The 19,450-nt window shown below is 40.9% G+C and overlaps 1 protein-coding gene across 1 annotated transcript in view; it reads left to right on the top strand.

The window, feature by feature from the left end:
* Nucleotides 1-19,450, top strand: part of LOC132378312 (adenylate cyclase type 2-like) — a 507,293-nt gene that overhangs the window by 373,151 nt on the left and 114,692 nt on the right. The window contains exon 12 of the mRNA XM_059945128.1: nucleotides 19,096-19,228. Within this exon, the coding sequence (XP_059801111.1) occupies nucleotides 19,096-19,228 (133 nt within the window). The remainder of the gene's footprint in view (nucleotides 1-19,095; nucleotides 19,229-19,450) is intronic.

The following is a 19,450-nucleotide window of genomic DNA, read 5'->3' as shown; positions in this document are numbered from 1 at the left end:
GAAGCCAGGGAAAGCACATTGTCAGTACTTCCTGTCCCACCCTTCTCCCTCAGCTTCGCCATCTTCCCTTGTGGCACTGAGCTTTAATCCAGAGTTCTCATCATGGGTTAAAATTGAAGGCAGTGGGTAGGTTCTACAAGAGATGATTTAAATTCCATTGAAGAGGACATGTTGAAATTGGAAGATGTGTTGCTGTACAGAAAGGGAGAAAAAATAAGGGGACTTCTTCCACTATTTCTAGAATGCTAATACCAATCTCTGACCCTTCCACTCTACTTTACAACCTAACCTTAACTTCATGCCTTCCAATCTCACCTGTCCAACTATTCCAGTCTCTTTGACTTTTGATTTCTTTTCCATTTCCCTTCTCCTTCGATTCTTACAATTGACTCCACCCTCCAAGGGCTGCTGACCTCCTTCTTCCTCAACTACCACTACATTTTCCAATATTTAAAGCCAACCACCCCCCAGTCTCCAGCCCAATTCCTTCATCCCTACACCGTCATCATACCCCCTCTTCTCTGCTTCCTGCTGCAGTTTGATGCTACTCACCTTCCCATCGGATAAGTAGCCAGTTTCTTAATTGCATCGTTGCAAACTTCAAAGGAGGAAAGAACTGTTTACCCAAAAAAGCCTGTATTTTTGCTCATCTTCCTGGCAAATATCAGGAAGAAAGATTCTAATCATGAGAGATATACAGTATTCACAAAGATGAGACTGGACCCGGAGGAGGGCAGTGGTAGGGAAATGCTATGTCAGGAAAAGGTTGTTTTTAAAAGATCAGAAAGCTGAAATTGATCAGGTTCCTTGACAAATATAAAGGAAGTAGAAGAGAACTGAAACAGGGAATAAGGATGGCTAAAAGGGGCCATGTAATGTCCTGAGTAAATAGGACTAAAGAAAACTCTAAGGCATTAAAAATATTTTTTAAAAGATTACAATGGAGAGGCTATGACCATTCAAAGGCAAAGAAGGAAATTTATGCCTGGACCCCCAAAGGTGGATAGCACTGGGCAAAAATCTTGGGCATATTTCTATAAGTGGTGCAGCTGCAGTCACACCCAGTCCTAAGCCACCGGACAAGGTAATTTGATTCCAAAAAATTGGTTTATTGATCACTACAGAATATTTATCTTGTGCTTCCCGCTCTCTCCCCTCTCCCTTTCCCCTTTTCCCAACCATTATTCCCCCCTCCCTGCCCCCTTTCTACTCTCGGTCCACAATAGAGACCCAGATCCAAATCACACTTTACATCATTCAACTGTCATGAAATTTGCTTTCTTTTGAGGCATTGGAATATTGCACTACATAAAATTACTACAGCACTGTGCAAAATTCTTAAGTACTCTAGCTATGTATGTGTGCCTAAAACTTTTCCACAGCACTGTACTACACACTGCTAATCACCAAGGAGATGAATATGGAGGATAGTAGGATCAGGGGAGATATACTGATATTTCAGACATGTTGATCTCAAGAAGGAGGAGATGTTAGGTCTCATGAAGAGCACTAAGGTGATGTTACCAGGGCCTGTTGGGATTTTCCCAGGTTATTGAGACAGGAAAGAGAAGCCAGACAGGAAGTTGCTAGGGCCTTAAGAAAGATCTTTATCTCCTCTTAAGCCACTGTTGGGGCCACAAAAGATTGTATAATGACCAACAGCAGTAGAGAAAAGCAAGGAAACTAAGCTGCTGAGCCTTATATTGCTGATAGGCAAATTATTGGAGATGATTCTCAGGGACTTGACTTCCTCACATCTGGAAGTACATTGACTTATTAGGGCTAATCAGCAGATAGGTCATGACATATAAACAATTAATTTTTTTGAGAATATGACAAAGATGTTTAATAAAGGCAGGGCAGTAAATGTTGCCTACATGGACTTTAGTAATATTTTCAGTTAGGTCCTTCATGGTATGCTGACATGGAATATTAAAGTATATGGGATTGGACTAAATATTGGCTAGGCTATAGAAAATCGAAGGTAGTGGTGGAGAGGCGTTATTCTGACTGGTGTTCACTGACCAGTGGTGTACCACAAGGTTCATAAGACCATAAGATATAGGAGCAGAATTAGGCCATTTAGCCAAGTCATCACTGCCATTTCATCATAGCTGATCCAATTATCCTCTCAGCCCCAATCTTAGCCTTCTCCCCATAATTCCTTCATGCCCTGACCAATTGAGAATCTATCAACCTCTGCCTTAAAAATGCATAAAGGCTTGGCCTCCACAGCAGACTGTGGCAAAGAATTACACGGATTCTCTGTCTAAAGAAATTCCTCCTCACCTCCATTCTAAAAGGATACCCCTCTATTCTGAGGCCGTCCTCTGGTTTTAGACTCTACCGCCATAGGAAACGTTCACTCTATCGAGACTTTTCATCATTTGGCAAGTTTCAATTAGGTCACCCCGCAGTCTTCTGAATTCTAGTGAATACAGGCCCAGAGCCATCAAGCCCTTCTTCATATGACAAGCCATTTAATCCTGGAATCATTTTTGTGAACCTCCTTTGAACCCTCTCCAGTTTCAGCACATCCTTCCCAAGAGAAGGGGCCAAAAATTGCTCACAATACTCCAAGTGAGGCCTCACCAATGTTTTCTAAAGTCTCAACACTACATCCTTGCTTTTAAATTCTAGTCCTCTTGAAATGAATGCTAACATTACATTTGCCTTCCTCACCACAGACTCAACCTGCAAATTAATCTTTAGGGAATCCTGCACAAGGACTCCAAAGTCCCCTTGCACCTCAGTTTTTTGTATTTACTCTTCATTTAGAAAATAGTCAATCCTTGTATTTCTTCTACTAAAGTCAAGACCATACACTTGGCAAAACTGTATTCCATCTGCCATTTCCTTGCCCATTTTCCTTATCTATCTGCGTCCTTCTATAGCCTCTCTACTTCCTCAAAAGTACCTGCCCTTCCACCTATCTTCATATGGTCTGAAAACTTTGCAATAAAACCAATTCCATTACCAAAATCATTGACATATAATGTAAAAAGAATTCATCTCTACACAGACCCCCGTGGAACACCACTAATCACCAGCAGCCAACTAGAAAAGCTCCCTTTATTCCCACTTTTTGCCTCCTGCCACTCAGCCACTGCTTTACCCATGCTAGAATCTTTCCTATAACACCATGGGCTGGTAGCTTGTTAAGCAACCTCATGTGTGGCACCTTGTCAAAGGCCTTCTGAAAATCCAAGTACACGAGATCAACTGATTCTCCTTTGTCTATCCTGCTTGCTATTTCTTCAAAGAATTCCAGCAGATTTTTCTGGCAAGATTTTCCCTTGGGGAAACTATACTGATTAATGGCCCATTTTATCATGTGCCTCCAAGTACCCTGATACCTCATCCTTAAAATTGACTCCAACATCTTCCTAACCACTGAGATCGGACTAACTGGCCTATAGTTTCCTTTCTTCTGCCTCTCTTTCTTCTTGAAGAGTGGAATAACACTTGCAATTTTCTAGTCTTCTGGAGTCATTCCAGAATCTAGTGATTTTTGAAAGATCATTACTAATGCCCCCACAATCTTTTCAGCCACCTCTTTCAGAAACCTGGGGTGTACACCATCTGGTTCAGGTGACCTGTCTACCTTCAGACCTTCCAATTTCCCATGAACCTCTTCACTAGTAATAGTAACTACACGCACTATGTGACCTTGACATCTGGAACTTTGCACCATACTGTTACTGAAGACTGAAGCAACAGTGAAGACTGATGCAAAATACTTATTCAGATCATCTGCTATTAATGTTCCCCATTACTACCTCTCCAGCATTATTTTCCAGTGGTCTGATATCCACTCTTGCCTCTCTTTTACATTTTAAGCATCTGAAGAAACTTTTGGTATTCTCTTTAATATTATTGGTTAGCTTACTTTCATATTCTATCTTTAACTTCTTTATTACTTTTTTAGTTGCCTTTTGTTGGTTTTTAAAAGCTTCCCAATCTTCTAACTTACGTGCCCTCTTTTTGGCTTTTATGTTGGCTTTGACTTCTCTTGTTAGCCACTGTGGTGTCATTTTGCCTTTCAAATACTTCTTCCTTTTTGGGATATATATATATCTTGTGCCTTTTGAATTGCTTCCTGAAATTCTAGCTATTGCTGCTCCGTCGTCATCCCTGCCAGTGTTCTTTTCCAAACAATTATAGACAATAGACAATAGACAGTAGGTGCAGGAGTAGGCCATTCGGCCCTTCTAGCCAGCACCACCATTCACTGTCATCATGGTTGATCATACATAATCAGTACCCTGTTACTGCCCTCTCCCCATATCCCTTGACCCCACTATCTATAAGAGCTCTATCTAACTTTCTCTTGAATGCATCCAGAGACTTGGCCTCCACTGCCTTCTGGGGCAGAGCATTCCACATATCCACCACTCTGGGTGAAAAAGTTTTTCTGCATCTCTGTTCTAAATGGCCTACCCCTTATTCTTAAACTGTGGCCTCTAGTTCTGGACTCACCCATCAGCGGGAACATGCTTCCTGCCTCCAGCGTGTCCAATCCCTTAATAATCTTATTTGTTTCAATCAGATCCCCTCTCATCCTTCTAAATTGCAGTGTATACAAGCCCAGTCACTCCAATCTTTCAACATATGACAGTCCCGCCATTCCGGGAATTAACCTTGTGAACCTACACTGCATTCCCTCAATAGCAAGAATGTGCTTCCTCAAAGTTGGAGACCAGAACTGCACACAATACTCCAGGTGGGGTCTCACCAGGGCCCTGTACAGCTGCAGAAGGACCTCTTTACTCCTATACTCAATTCCTCTTGTTATAAAAGCCAGCATGCCATTAGTTTTCTTCACTTCCTGCTGTCCCTGCATTCTTGCTTTCATTGACTGATGTACAAGAACACCTAGATCTTGTTGTACTTCCCCTTTTCCTAACTTGACTCCATTTAGATAGTAATCTACCTTCCTGTTCTTGCCACCAAAGTGGATAACCTCACATTTATCCACATTAAACTGCATCTGCCATACATTTACCCACTCACCCAACCTGTCCAAGTCACCCTGCATTCTCAAAACATCCTCCTGAAATTTCACACTGCCACCCAGCTTTGTGTCATCAGCAAATTTGCTAATGTTACTTTTAACCCCTTCATCTAAATCATTAATATATATTGTAAACAGCTGCGGTCCCAGCACCGAACCTTGCACTACCCCACTGGTCACAGCCTGCCATTCCGAAAGGGACTCGTTAATCACTACTCTTTGTTTCCTGTCAGCCAGCCAATTTTCAATCCATGTCAGTACTCTGCCCCCAATACCATGTGCCCTAATTTTGCCCACTAATCTCCTATGTGGGACTTCATCAAAAGCTTTCTGGAAGTCCAGGAACACTACATCCACTAGCTCTCCCTTGTCCATTTTCATAGTTACATCCTCAAAAAGCTCCAGAAGATTAGTCAAGCATGATTTTCCCTTCATAAATCCATGCTCTCGGACTGATCTTTCTACTGCTATCCAAATGTGTTGTAATTTCCTCTTTTATAATTGACTCCAGCATCTTTCCCACCACTGACATCAGGCTAACCGGTCTATAATTCACTGTTTTCTCTCTCCCTCCTTTCTTGAAAAGTGGGACAACATTAGCTACCCTCCAATCCGCAAGAACTGTTCCTGAATCTATAGAACATTGAAAAATGATTACCAATGTGTCCACGATTTCTAGAGCCACCTCTTTAAGTACCCTGGGATGCAGAGCATCAGGTCCCGGGGACTTACCAGAAATATTCATTTCCCAGGCCCTGTCTGCTTGAAGCCATGTCTCTGTTATTCCCACAACATCGTACTTGCCAATTTCAAACTGAGCCTCAAGCTCATCTACTTTATTCCTTATACTTCGTGCACTCATATATAATACTTTTAATTTGTTACTCCCCTCTCCTTTCATATCAATTCCTATTTCACTTGGCCATACTGTATGATCTCTTCTTGAGCTTTCTACTCCATTGATTCTGTTGTCCTTTTTAACTTCTCTTATTTTCACTTTCCCTTTAACTCCATCCTTATATTTTCAGTTCATCCCCTCCCCCCGACTACTTAGTTTAAACACATCCGTGTTGCAGTGGCAAACCTGTCTGCCAGAATGCTGGTCCCCCACCTATTAAGGTGCAACCCGTCCCTTTTGTACAATTCATCCCTACCCCAAAACAGATCCCAGTGGTCCAAGAATGTAAATCCTTGCTTCCTGCACCAGTTCCTCAGCCACACATTCAGATCCATTATCTCCCTGTTCCTGCCCTCTCCAGCACGAGGAACTGGAAGCAAACCAGAGATAACCACCCTGGAAGTCCTGCTTTTCAGCCTTCTTCCGAGTTCTCTGAAGTCCCGCTGCAGAATGTCCTTCCTCTTCTTCCCAATGTCATTTGTGCCGACATGCACTACCACTTCCGGCTGTTCACCTTCACCCTTGAGGATTCCCTGCGATCAGTCCGTGATGTCCTGGATCCTAGCACCAGGGAGGCAACACATCATCCTTAAATCTCGCCTGTTGCCGCAGAATCCCCTTTCCGTACCTCGTACTATGGAGTCCCCTGCGACCACAGCTCTTCCTGATGTCTGACTCCTCGGCTCTGCTTCTGTACCAATTTTCGGCTCGCAGACCTGTCCGCCTCTCAGACTGGCAGTATCTTCTGTCCTGACAGCTTCCAAGAGGGTGAACCTGTTTACGAGAGGTACGTCCCCTGGGGTCTCCTGAACTTCAAGCATCCTTTCCTTCCTCATCGTCGCCCCCTTTCTCAGTTCCGGTATCCTCGGTGTAACAACCTCACTGTAGGTCCTGTCCAGAAAGCTCTCGTTTTCGCGGATAAACCTGAGGTCATGCAGTTCTCTCCTCAGTGCTGCAACATGCTCCTTCAGAAGCTGAATCTGGACACACTTTCCACAGCTGTAGCAGCCAGGGGCACCATCAGTGTCCCTGACCTCCCACATCATGCACGTAGCACACTGAATCAGCTTAGCGGTCATGTCTTCACCCCCTCCAATTGTGCCTGGCATAGTCTCCTCCCTCAGCCTCCTCGCCGAAGACTCTCGAGCCAAAGTCTAGCATTTTTCACACCAAGCACTTCCCTCGACCAGGCCAACTCCTGGTCAACTCTGGGCAACTCCTCTCTCATGCCTCTGTAATTCCCTTTACTCCACTGTAATACTGATGCATCTGACCTTAACTTCTTCTCAAATCTCAGGGTGAATTCAATCATATTATGATCACTTGCCCCTGACAGTTCTTTTACCCTAAGGTCTCTAATCACTTCAAGTTCTTTGCACAACACCCAATCCAGAATAGCTGATCCTCTAGTGGGCTCAACAATGAGCTGCACTAAAAAGCCATTTCATAGTCTCTCTAGAAATTCCCCCTCCTGGAAATAGGGCACCAACCTGATTTTCCCAGTCTACCTGCATATTGAAATCCCCCCCATGACTGCCCTTTTGACATGTATTCTCTGTCTCCCATTTTAATTTGTAGGCCACATCCTTACTACTGTTTGGGAGTCTGTATACTACACCCATCAGAGACTTTTACCCTTACAGTTCCTCAGCTCTATTCACAATGATGCAACACCTTCTGACCCTCCGTCACCTCTTTCTGATGATTTGATTTCATTTTTTACCAACAGAGCAATGCTGCCCCCTCTGCCTTCCTGCCCGTCCTATTGATACAATATGTATCCTTGGACATTAAGCTCCCAGCTATAATCTACTTTCAGCCATGACTCAGTGACGCCTGCAACATCATACCTGCCTATTTGCAACTGTGCGGCAAGTTCATCTACTTTGTTCCATATTCAAATACAACACCTACAGTCCCATATTCACCCCTTTTCTATTTAGTCCACCTTTTACGTTGCAACTCATCCTGTTGATTGCAATCTTGCCCTTTCAACAGCCCTTCCTCACCACACATTGCCTGTGTTTGTAAACCAGCTACCTTATCTTCAGCTCTATTATCCACTTTCCTACGATACTTCTTGCATTGAAATATTTGCAGCTCAGGACACTAGTCATTCCATGCTCAACCCTTTGATTCCTAACTTCATCTGAATTCTTACCAACATCTGCCTCCACAACCCCTCCACTAACTTTTCAGGCCCTTGTGACTCAAGTTTAAAGCCCACCGTGCAGCATTAACAAACCTTCCCACTAGAATATTAGTCCCCCTCCAGTTCAACACTGGTACCATTGTTGTGATGAAAATGGAGGTCGGCCAACCTGTAAGATTGCAGGTGACACAGAAATTGGCAGATTAGTGAATGTTTATGAAGGGTGTCCAAGGATTCTGTTAGAAAAGTGAGAACAGACATGGAAGATGGATTCATTGAAGACAAATGTGAGTTATTAGGCCTTGGGAGATCCAACTGTAAAGGGAAAGTGTATAGTCAATGGCAAGTTCCAAGTAGAGTTTGTGGCAACACAAGGAGATAAGGTGGTAAAGAAAATATACAGCATACTTGCCTTTGTCATTTAGGGTCACAGAGCCATAGAGCACTACAGTACAGAAACCGGCCAATCTAGTCCATACCAAACAGTTACATCTGCCTACTCCCATTAAGCTGTCCTCCATATCCCTCCCATCCATGTACATATCTAGACTTCTCTTAAGTATTGACATAGAACCCACATCATTGAGTTCTGCTGGCAACTTGTTCACACATTCACACCACCCTCTAAGTTCCCCTCAGATTCCTTGTAAACATTTTGCCATTTACCCTTAACCTAAAACCTCTGGTTGAGCAGTCAGAAAGTCACGTTGCGGCTGTATAGATGTTTGGTTATGCCCGCCATCTTACAGGAAGGATGTGAAGGATTTGCTGAGGATGTACAGGAGCATCCTCAGGGTGTTGTCTGCATCAGAGAGTATTCACTACAAGGAGAGGTTGGACAAACTTGGTCTGACTTGTCAGGAATGACAGAGACTGAAGGGTAACCTGATAAAGAAAATATATAAAATTATAAGAGACATAGAGACGGTGGATGGTCACAGTCTTTCTCTTAGTATAGAAATTCCGGAGGACATAGCATAAAGGTGAGAGGGTGTAAGTTTAAAGGAAACATACAACACAAGTGTTTATAAACAGAGACTGAAAGCTGCCTGGAATGCATCACCAGGGCAGGTGCACATGAATAGACAGGGGATAGAGGAATATAGACAATATGCAGATGGGGATTAGTTTCAATTGGCATCATGGTCTATTCAGACACTGTAGGTTAAAGGGCCTATTCCTGAGCTGTACTGTTGTATATGCTATGTTCTAAAGTAGCCACCTGTTTTCTCAGTGACAAGTTGTGCAATAGCATCTGGGTGAAAAAACAGCAGACTCCCAATCACAGATTTAAAAATATTGTTACTTAAGCGCATCATTAGGGAAATGTAGTGAGGTGGAAAGCACTCAATTAGGACATCTAGTTATTATCCATAATTTGGCTTACTGTCAAATAATGCATTATTGCAAGTGTTGCAGGACCTAATTATCTGATTAATGACTTATCACAAAACTCTGCTGCATTAAATGTGGAACCCTTATTAATATTCATCTAAAAATGCAGCTGTTCCCATAGAGGATTAAGCTCCAAAGTACCCATGAAGCAAAACCTCCCACTTGTTACAATGCCGTTCTTGTTTGTACCAGTCGTAATGCATTTCAAGGCCTGGAACTGAAACAAAGTGAGCTTTTTCTGACAAAACAACACTCCTTTCTCTAGCTGTGTTCCCTGTTGTGCCCCGTGGTAAATACAGTGGATTCTGGTTAATTGGGCCATGGGTTAATTGATGCATCAATTTATTTGGGACAACTCTTAAAGAACAGAAGCTGATCGTGAAAACAGCCAGGTTTATTTGGGACACAAATCTTCTTAATTTGGACAGGAGACTTGCTGAACAGTTTCTAACAAGCTTCAGTCATGCACTTGTGCGGCCATTAGACACAACACCATGCTCAGAGCGAACCATTCTTAAATGGCATCAGTTGCATGTGCTTGCGTTCAAAAAACAGTATATCTTGTCACTGATAGTTGGCAAGAAAGAAGAGGTAAGGCAATTCAGAAACATTCTGCTCAGTGTGGTTTCAAGTATTCAGGCTTGGAGATTCCATAAATGGCTGGGAGCGAAAAAGAAATGATTTCACTACTTCAACAAGAACTATGAACAATTTGAATGTATCATAAATCAACTTGAATGTTGCAATGAAAATTAAGATTTGGGAGTTGCAATTGTCAAGAACATAATATGAAGGCAGTCCGTTATCTACACTAGGTGTCCACACTGATTTTATTTGTTTAGAGTCAATCAAAAGAACACGCCACTGTACATTGAATGAATTTCTCCATCAAAAACTTCTAAGAACTAATGGTACAGGTGTCCCCCCTTTACAAAGTTAGTGTTCCTATGAAACCTTTCTTAAGCCGAAATGGCATAAAGCAAAGAACCATTAATTTATATGGGAAAAATTTTCGTAAAAGCGAAAATCTTCTTTGTAATGTGAAAACAGGTTACTAATGTAGGTCTTTTGTAAAAGCGAAGTGGCGTAAAGCAAACATTCGTAAAGCGGGACACCTGTACTGTATTAGTTTTGAGAGTTTTCTAGTCTGTTATGTATTTCATTTAAATACATAATCTGTTACTCAGTTAAATGGTAGTTTGTCTTTTTTTATCCCTTTTTAACTATCTCCATAAAACTTAGGCTGATTGGGCAGCTGTGTTATTGGGCCAAAATATCCTGGTCCTGAATTGTCCCAATTAACAGGAAGCCACTGCATTTAAAGGTCTGAAGACAAAAGGACCATCGATGCTGGAAATCCAGAAGTTCTACAAGTTAGGTCGCATCAAAGCAGAAGGAAAATGTAACTTAACCATTCAAGCCCATGGCCAATGTTCTGAAAAAGGTACAGACCCAAGGAAATAGGGAGCATTGACTATCTGCTCCTTGTCATGAATTTTGAAAATTATGTTTAGGTTGGCCTGAGAAAATACTGTAGTGAATGATAAAAGGAAATAGATCAGAGCATACACACAGAACATTTCAGGAACAGCTTCTTCCCTCCGTCATTAGATTTCTGAATGGACGATGAACCACCCCATGAACACTACCTCACTATTTTTGCTTTCTTTAATTTACTTATTTAATTTAATTTTAATACTTATTTCTTATTGTAATTTATAGTATTTTAGTATATTGCACAACATATATCAGTGGTAGTAAGCCTGATTCTGATTCTGATTCTGATTCTGAAATGAGTGAAATTAGCATAATTCACATCTGAGCAAGTAAAAGAAGGAGGGAGAAGAGGAGTTATGAAGGTTGGAGGGTCAGGGATGGTTGGGTGGGGGTGAGGGGTGCCTCTTAGCCGTATATGTAGGTGAATACGGTGATAACATTTTTCATTCAGAAGTTCTTGCTGGAAGAGCTTTTCAGCAATCAAATCTCTCTGAATAGCCTGTAATCAACCGTCTAATCTATCCCACGGCCTCAGTATCATGGATTGTTAGCTCTATTATGCTGGCTTTAAACTTTCTAGACCCGTATGCTACGTGAGCTTTTAGAATCAAAATCCAGTTTATTGTCACTGACATGCATCGTGACATTTGTTGTTTTGAGTACAAGGCATAAAAAATTAATATTAGTTACTATAAATAGAGCACTGTCGGTAAGTCTAGTTATTTCTAAAGGAGGGACATGTTCAGCACAACTTTGTGGGTCGAAGGACCTGTAGTGTGCTGTAGGTTTTCTATGTTTCTATGTCTATAAAAAATAAATAGTGAGAAAGGGGAATGGTGAAGTAGTGTTCATACAGGACAGGCCCTTCAGCCCATCATACTTGCACTGACAGGAAACCAATCTAAATTGATCTCATATTCCCTATTTGTTCATATATTGTCTACATGCCTACATGTATTGTCTACTAATGGTATGCCTCAGGGATCTGTACTGGGTCCAATTTTGTTTGTCATATACATTAATGATCTAGATGATGGGGTGGTAAATTGGATTAGTAAGTATGCAGATGATACTAAGGTAGGTGGCATTGTGGATAATGAAGTAGGTTTTCAAAGCTTGCAGAGAGATTCAGGCCAGTTAGAAGAGTGGGCTGAAAGATAGCAGATGGAGTTTAATGCTGATAAGTGTGAGGTGCTACATTTTGGTAGGAATAATCCAAATAGGACATACATGGTAAATGGTAGGGCATTGAGGAATGCAGTAGAACAGAGTGATCTGGGAATAATGGTGCATAGTTCCCTGAAGGTGGAATCTCATGTGGATAGGGTGGTGAAGAAAGCTTTTGGTATACTGGCCTTTATAAAGCAGAGCATTGAGTATAGGAGTTGGGATATAATGTTAAAATTGTACAAGGCATTGGTAAGGCCAAATTTGGAGTATTCTGGACAGTTCTGGTCACCGAATTATAGGAAAGATGTCAACAAAATAGAGAGAGTACAGAGGAGAGTACTAGAATGTTACCTGAGTTTCAGCACCTAAGTTACAGAGAAAGGTTGAACAAGTTAGGTCTTTATTCTTTGGAGTGTAGAAGGTTGGGGGGGGGGGACTTGATAGAGGTATTTAAAATTATGAGGGGGATAGATAGAGTTGACATGGATAGGCTTTTTCCATTGAGAGTAGGGAAGATTCAAACAAGAGGACATGAGTTGAGAGTTAAGGGGGCAAAAGTTTAGGGGTACCACGAGGAGGAACTTCTTTACTCAGAGTGGTAGCTGTGTGGAATGAGCTTCCAGTAGAAGTGGTAGAGGCAGGTTTGATTTTGTCATTTAAAAAAAATTGGATAGGTATATGGACAGGAAAGGAATGGAGGGTTATGGGCTGAGTGCAGGTAGGTGAGACTAGGTGAGAGTAAGCGTTCAGCATGGACTAGAAGGGCCAAGATGGCCTGTTTCCGTGCTGTAATTATTATATGGTTACATGCCTCTTATATGTTTTGATTGTATCTGATTTCACCACTTCCTTAAGTATCTCATTACACCCTAAGGATTTTTAACACGCCCAATACCTCCTCCTCCTTAATCTTGATTTGTTCTACATATCAATATACCTCTCCCAAATCCAAGCATAATCCATATTTCTGATCAATGGTCTCGGCCTAAAATGTCAACTGTCTATTCTCTTCCGTAGATGCTGCCTGTCCCACTGAGTTCCTCCTGCATTGTGTGTGTGTGTGTGTGTGTGTGTGTGTGTGTGTGTGTGTGACTTAAGATTTTCAGCATCTGCAGGATCTCTTGTGTTTGCCCGTGTCTTTCTCCTCGCCGAATACCAGAATGTAAAAAGATTTGGTACATGGGAAATCTATAAGAATAAGTCTCTACTTCAAAAACCTTTTGAAACTGATAGACTGCATATGATGTAAATGTTATTCTGGAATATTCTATTGGCAATACCTCTGCTGCCAAAAGGGAACACTGCCAAAACTGGCAAGTTGCACAAGCAGGTGTATAGATTTTCATTACGGCGATACAAATGAGTTTTATGTCATAATGTTATAAATTGTGATAAATTGCCTTACGCTGAATATTTTATTGCTTGCCCAGTGTCCTCCTGTTGTTCTATTAATAAGCCTCAGAAGTCACTCAATGTAATGTAAGTAAATATGAATCCATCCATTAACAAACAGCAACCAAGTTATTTGTGCTGTTATAAGTCCTGTTTTGAAAGGTTGTCCCGGTTAATCATATTTCAGACATGACAATAATGAAAATTCTAAATCTGTATCTGAAGCTGCAAAGCACATTTTGAAAATAAGTTATTATTTCTCCTTGTTCTCGCCGAAGACTCCTTCTGGCTTTGAGTGTTTTGCACATACCTTCATTCATCCTGGTCCTGCCACCTTCCGCTTCCCCATAACCAGGCTCTAGGCCAGTTGCGAGCATAAGCTTCTGAGAAATGCTGGCAATGAATTTGCTAAGAATCCATTTGAAATACAATTGTAATTGTTTCAATTAACAAGATCCGCTTTTGCAAATTAGACTAATTTAATTGTTATTGCCATAATGAAGAAGCTGATATTGCACTCGTGTGGTGTAGTCCTTTTTGGGTATAAAAGGAAGATACCTAATTCCCTTGGTGTAGATGCCTTTGCCAGCATGTCTTTGGCACCTGCCATTCCCTTGGAATAGAAAAGTCCTGAAGAGAAATATCGTATCTCTAGACAACACTAATATCCCCCTCAGCTCTTATCTAAGTAGGCTGAACCAGCTGTTTTCTCCAATTCCTTTCCCCGGTCTCCATGAGTAGAGCTCATCAGTGTAACAGATTTTGTATTGTACTGCGTGCTAAATCAGCTGTCAAACACAAAGGTAATGTTATAGTAGTAACGGAGAAAGCCAGGCAACTGGGCAGCTGCAGACTTCCAGTGTGACCGGCTGCAATTTGTAATTAGCTTCACCTTGTTTATACAGCTGTGAGGATAAAGGACAGGCACAATCCCAGACAGCAATGCGGTGGGAAAAATCAAGCATTTTGACTAAAATTCCTCATGAATTCTCCTGCAATATTAAATTGTTGTGAAAATCATTGTTTGTTAGTGGATGAATTTATAACTTACTTGAACCTCTTTGTGATTTTTGACATCATAATGATAGAACCAGAATTAGGTTTAATATTATGAAACTTAATTCATGGCAAGATTGCAGTGTAATACATGAGAAATTATATAAATTACAATAAGATGTATACAGTATATAAAAAAATTTAATTTAATAAGTGTTACAAAACATAAGGAATCATATTGACCTTGCAGTACGTAGTTTTCAAGTTCAAATGCAGGTTTAGTTGTCATTCAACGACATTTGAATATCCATGAATACGGCCAAATGAAACAGTGTTACTCTGGCGCCAAGGCGTATCACAGTCACATGCAGCACTGGTCACATATAGCACACATAAGACAGCAAGCTCATGTATGACGGGAAGGTATGACCTGTACAACAGGGACGGGTTACACCTGAACCTGAGGAGGTCCAATATCTTTGCAGGCAGGTTGGCTAGAGTTGTTCAGGTGGGTTTAAGCTAATTTGGCAGGGCGATGGGAACCAGAGTGATAATGCTGAAGATGAGGTAGTTGGTTTACAGACGGAGGCGACGTGTAGTGAGACTCCTAGCAAGGAGAGGATGATGATAGGACAAAATTTCAGTCAACAGAATGAGAACAAAATCGAAAAGGGAGAATACAAAACGGTATTTAAAAGCGCGCTGTATACAGACTAAATCAGATGAACTTGTAGCACAGTTACAAATCGGTATGTATGACGCTGTAGGCATCATGGCTGAAAGAAGATTATAGCTGGGAGCTTAATGCCCAAGAATCCACATTATATCAGAATGTGGTGGTGTTATTGCTCTGTGGGTAAAAACTGAAGTCATATCATTAGAAAGGGGTGACATAGGGTCAGAAGGTGTTGACTCGCATAACTCCTTGAAAAACTCCTCCTCTCATCTTAAATGCACGTAGACATTTTAACCTGGGGAAAACATAGCGGCTGTCTGATCATGCAATAATAAGATCCATTAACAACTATCCACTGTCTTCTATGGACAAGTCAGTACTGAATCTAGACAACCAGATCACCATAGATTCTGTGCATCTTAATCTTCTGGGTGAGCCTATTATGAGGGATCATTTTGAACACTTTACCAAAATCCACATAGGCTTCATGCACTGCTCTACTTTCATCATCTCCTTGAAAAACTTAATCAAGTTAGTAAGACATAACCTGCTTTTGCAAATGTTCGTAAGTTCTATCCCTAATAATCCTTTCAAGTAGCTTCCATGCCACTGACATGGGCCTCACAGTTTGAAAATTTCCAGGACTATCCCTATTTCTCTTGAACGAAGGAACAATATTCGCCACTCACCAGCCATCTAAGATCATGCCTATGACTAGGGGGACACAAAGATCTTGATCAAAGCCTCAGAAATCTCATTACTGACATCTCTCTATATACAGTATACCAAAAGGCTCTGGAGATTTATCTACCTTAACATTCTTCAAGATATGACATCTTTCTTTATCTAAAAATGTCCTAGCATATCAGTATGCTCCACGCTGGTGTTACATCTACCATTTTGCCTTGGTGGATACTGATGCAAAGTACTCATTATAGACCTCACCCTCATTCCCCACCTCCTAGCACACGTTCCCTTCTTTATCCTTTAGTGGTCCCACCCTCTGCTTAGTTATTGTCTTACGCTTGATGTCTATTTTGAATGCCTTGGGGTTCTCATTAATTCTGTTTGATTTTCTGCTGGCCCCCACTGGCTCTCCAAACAAACCCTCTTGAATTCTTTTCAGATTTCTTCATATACTCCAATTTTAGCTCCCCAAACCCTATATGTGCTTCTTTATTCAACTCACCACCCTTCTCGTAATACAAGGTTTCCTTACTTGTCTTCCCATACTTGTCCTTCCATCTCACTTGAATTTACCTGCTCTGTGGGCTTTGCAGAGGTCTTCATGCATCTCCACATGTCAGATATGGACTTGCCCCAAAATGTCCATTCCCAATTAATTCTCCCTAGCTCCTGCCTAACACTCTCATTATACTCCCTCTTCCAATTTAATACTTCCCCACAAGGTCTGTTCATAGCTGTCTTAAAATTCAGGAAACTATGATCACTGTTTCCTAAATGTTCCCTCACTGGAAGGTTCATCACTTGACCGGGCTCCTTTCCCAAAATAAGGTCCAGTACAGCCCCCTTTTTAGTTATTTTAAGAAACCCTCTTAGATGCACTGTTCCAATATGGAAACACAATATGGAAAGTCCTACAAAAGGTAGTAGATATGGCTGAGTCCATCACAAGTAAAGCCCTCCCATCACTGAACACATCTACACAGAGCATTGGCACAGTAAAGCAGCATCCATCATCAGGGACTCCCACCACCCAGGTCATGCCCTCTTCTTGCTGCAGTCATTAAGAAGGTACAGAAGCTTTAGGACCGGCAGCACAAGATTCAGGAACATTTATTACCCCTCAACCATCAGACTCTTGAATCTGTGGGGATAACTTAACTTGCCCCATCACTGAACTGTTCCCACAGCCAATGGAATCACTTTCATGATATTTACTGTTTATTTATTTATTATTATTATTTATTTTTTTATTTCATATTTGCACATTGTTGTCTTTTACACATTGGTTGTTTGCCCCTGTTGGGTGTAGTCTTTTATTAATTCTATTATGGTTCTTGGATTTACTGAGTATGCCCAGAAGAAAGTGAGAAAAAAAAAATAATAATAATAATAAATAAACAATAAATATAAAGAACATGAGATGACGAGTCCTTAAAGTGAGTCAATAGGTTATGGCGATTTGTGAATCCATAGGCTTGGTGGAATAAATAAACTTTTTTAATGTTGTAATTTCCAAACTTCAGAAGAGCCGCCAGCGACCCAGACAGATGGAGCGGCATTCAAAAGCTAAAAGCTGCAGATGTGGCTATCTGAAATATACACAGAAAATGTCAGCATTACTCCACAAATATTTGTAGAGAGAGAACCCGACCGAACATTCAAGTCAATAATCTCTCATTAGAAGTCAGTAAAGACAGAAATCAGGTGTGCTGCTGAGAGGAGGGCTGGTGCAAAGCAAACAACAGCAATGTCTGGCATAGATGGAGATGACAAGGAACTGAATGCCATAGTGCTGACTGAGAGAGGATGCTGCTGACTGGAAAAAGAGAAGAGGGCCCATTAACCCATGAAGGACATTACTCTTATTTATAATGATTTTGCTTATCAACATAAAGAACATACGGTATAGTAGATATGAAAGGAAGGGTTGTGATCTGTAAAGCAAGCTACATATAAATTGGTTTGGCTTATTTATTATAATTTTCCTCTTTGTGAGTATAAATTAATGAGATAAGATCAAAACAGATGCAAAACAGTTTTCTCCTTGCATAAAATAAAACAATATGAAAAATGTTTTTGCATCACACTACAAAGCTCACACTTCCCAAAATGATTCACCCTTGCATACCCAACAGGATTTTGTACATGGTGCGACACTGTTCCTCGCATGGTGCTTGCTTTTGGAGCAGGAAAGATGCAAGAAAATGTAAACAGCATCCATAAGTTACAGAGTCAAAATAACTGGATGAAAGGAATGATCGGCACAATTTTGCAGAAAATGTGCTTACGTCTTAACAAAGTAAATTATCAGCTAAGTCGCTGAAGTAATGAAAAAAGGTTTGATGTATTTTGATTTGAGATCTTGCGGAATAATCCGATACGGATCTTCATCTATGACTAGAATTATACTGTAATTGAAACTCATGGAATTGGAGGTAACCTAAGTTGGGTTACGAAAATGATGGGAGGTACATTGCAAAAGTTTGGAACGAAAAGCTTATACTGTAAATGAAACTCAGTGTTCAGATGAATTACTTTTAAAATACAACCACTACTATCATGATGTGTTGGTCACATTGAAATCAAGGTTTCAAAAACAGGAATAAATCTGGCAATATTGGCTGGTGACAAGCACTAGGATATTATTTTTTTCTCTTCATTTGGTACCAGAAGTTCTTATATCTCCACCTTGATTTTACATTCAGTTCTTCAATGATGTGTCAGCCTGTATTACAAATGCAGGCCCCCGCAGTAACAATTGGGTAGATGAACTTCTGCCTCAGGTGAGAATGCTACAGGCAGAACTAAAATGGTATAAGGAAGGAGAAGAACAGGATCAGAGATTATACTGCAATGAAAGCTGAAGAGTATGTTGTCAGCTGTCAACACAGTGATGAACAAAGAGCCTGTTCCTTCCTACTCCTATTCTTCATGGTCCACAACTTCAGCTGCCCTCAGCTGTCAGATGTAGTTCTGTAATTTCTTCATGATAAAATGTAAAGTTGAACTTTATCTGTTAATAACATTATTGTATGTACTTTCTTGGCATTCTGACATGACTGAGACAATAATACTGAGATATACCAGAGATTAGATATTGTGATTTGTGCATGTTCAGTTTCCAAGCTTGAACTACCGTCCAGTTCTTGTTTTTTAACATTTTTTTTGGATTCTGTGTAATGTTCCCTTTTTTAACATTTTATTTATGATTGTGCTAGTCGTGTGCATATTACGTCAATCACATTGGAGCATTTGAACGGTGTGTATAAAGTGGAGGAGGGTAATGGACATGTCAGAGATCCCTACCTAAAGGAGCACAACATCAGGACCCACCTGGTGATTAACCCAAAGGTAGGTCAATTGGTTAAGCTCCTCTTCTCTTTGCTGTATATATCTTTAAATTGCCATCACGTAAACAATGAACCTGGCAATGTGGCCTCAAAGTCTAACCTGAAGTATTTGTTTTCAAAGGTTAGTTGTCCTGTTTGAATCCTATGCACCTGGAAATTCATGAATTATTGCATATAGTATTGGTGGTTCTTTGACGAATTACTTCTATCTCAAATACCAAGA

The sequence above is a fragment of the Hypanus sabinus genome, chromosome 20 (assembly GCF_030144855.1).
Source record: "Hypanus sabinus isolate sHypSab1 chromosome 20, sHypSab1.hap1, whole genome shotgun sequence".
Classification (NCBI taxonomy): domain Eukaryota; kingdom Metazoa; phylum Chordata; class Chondrichthyes; order Myliobatiformes; family Dasyatidae; genus Hypanus; species Hypanus sabinus.
Note: the sequence above shows the minus strand (reverse complement) of the source record. Positions and strands in the feature narration are given on the sequence as shown.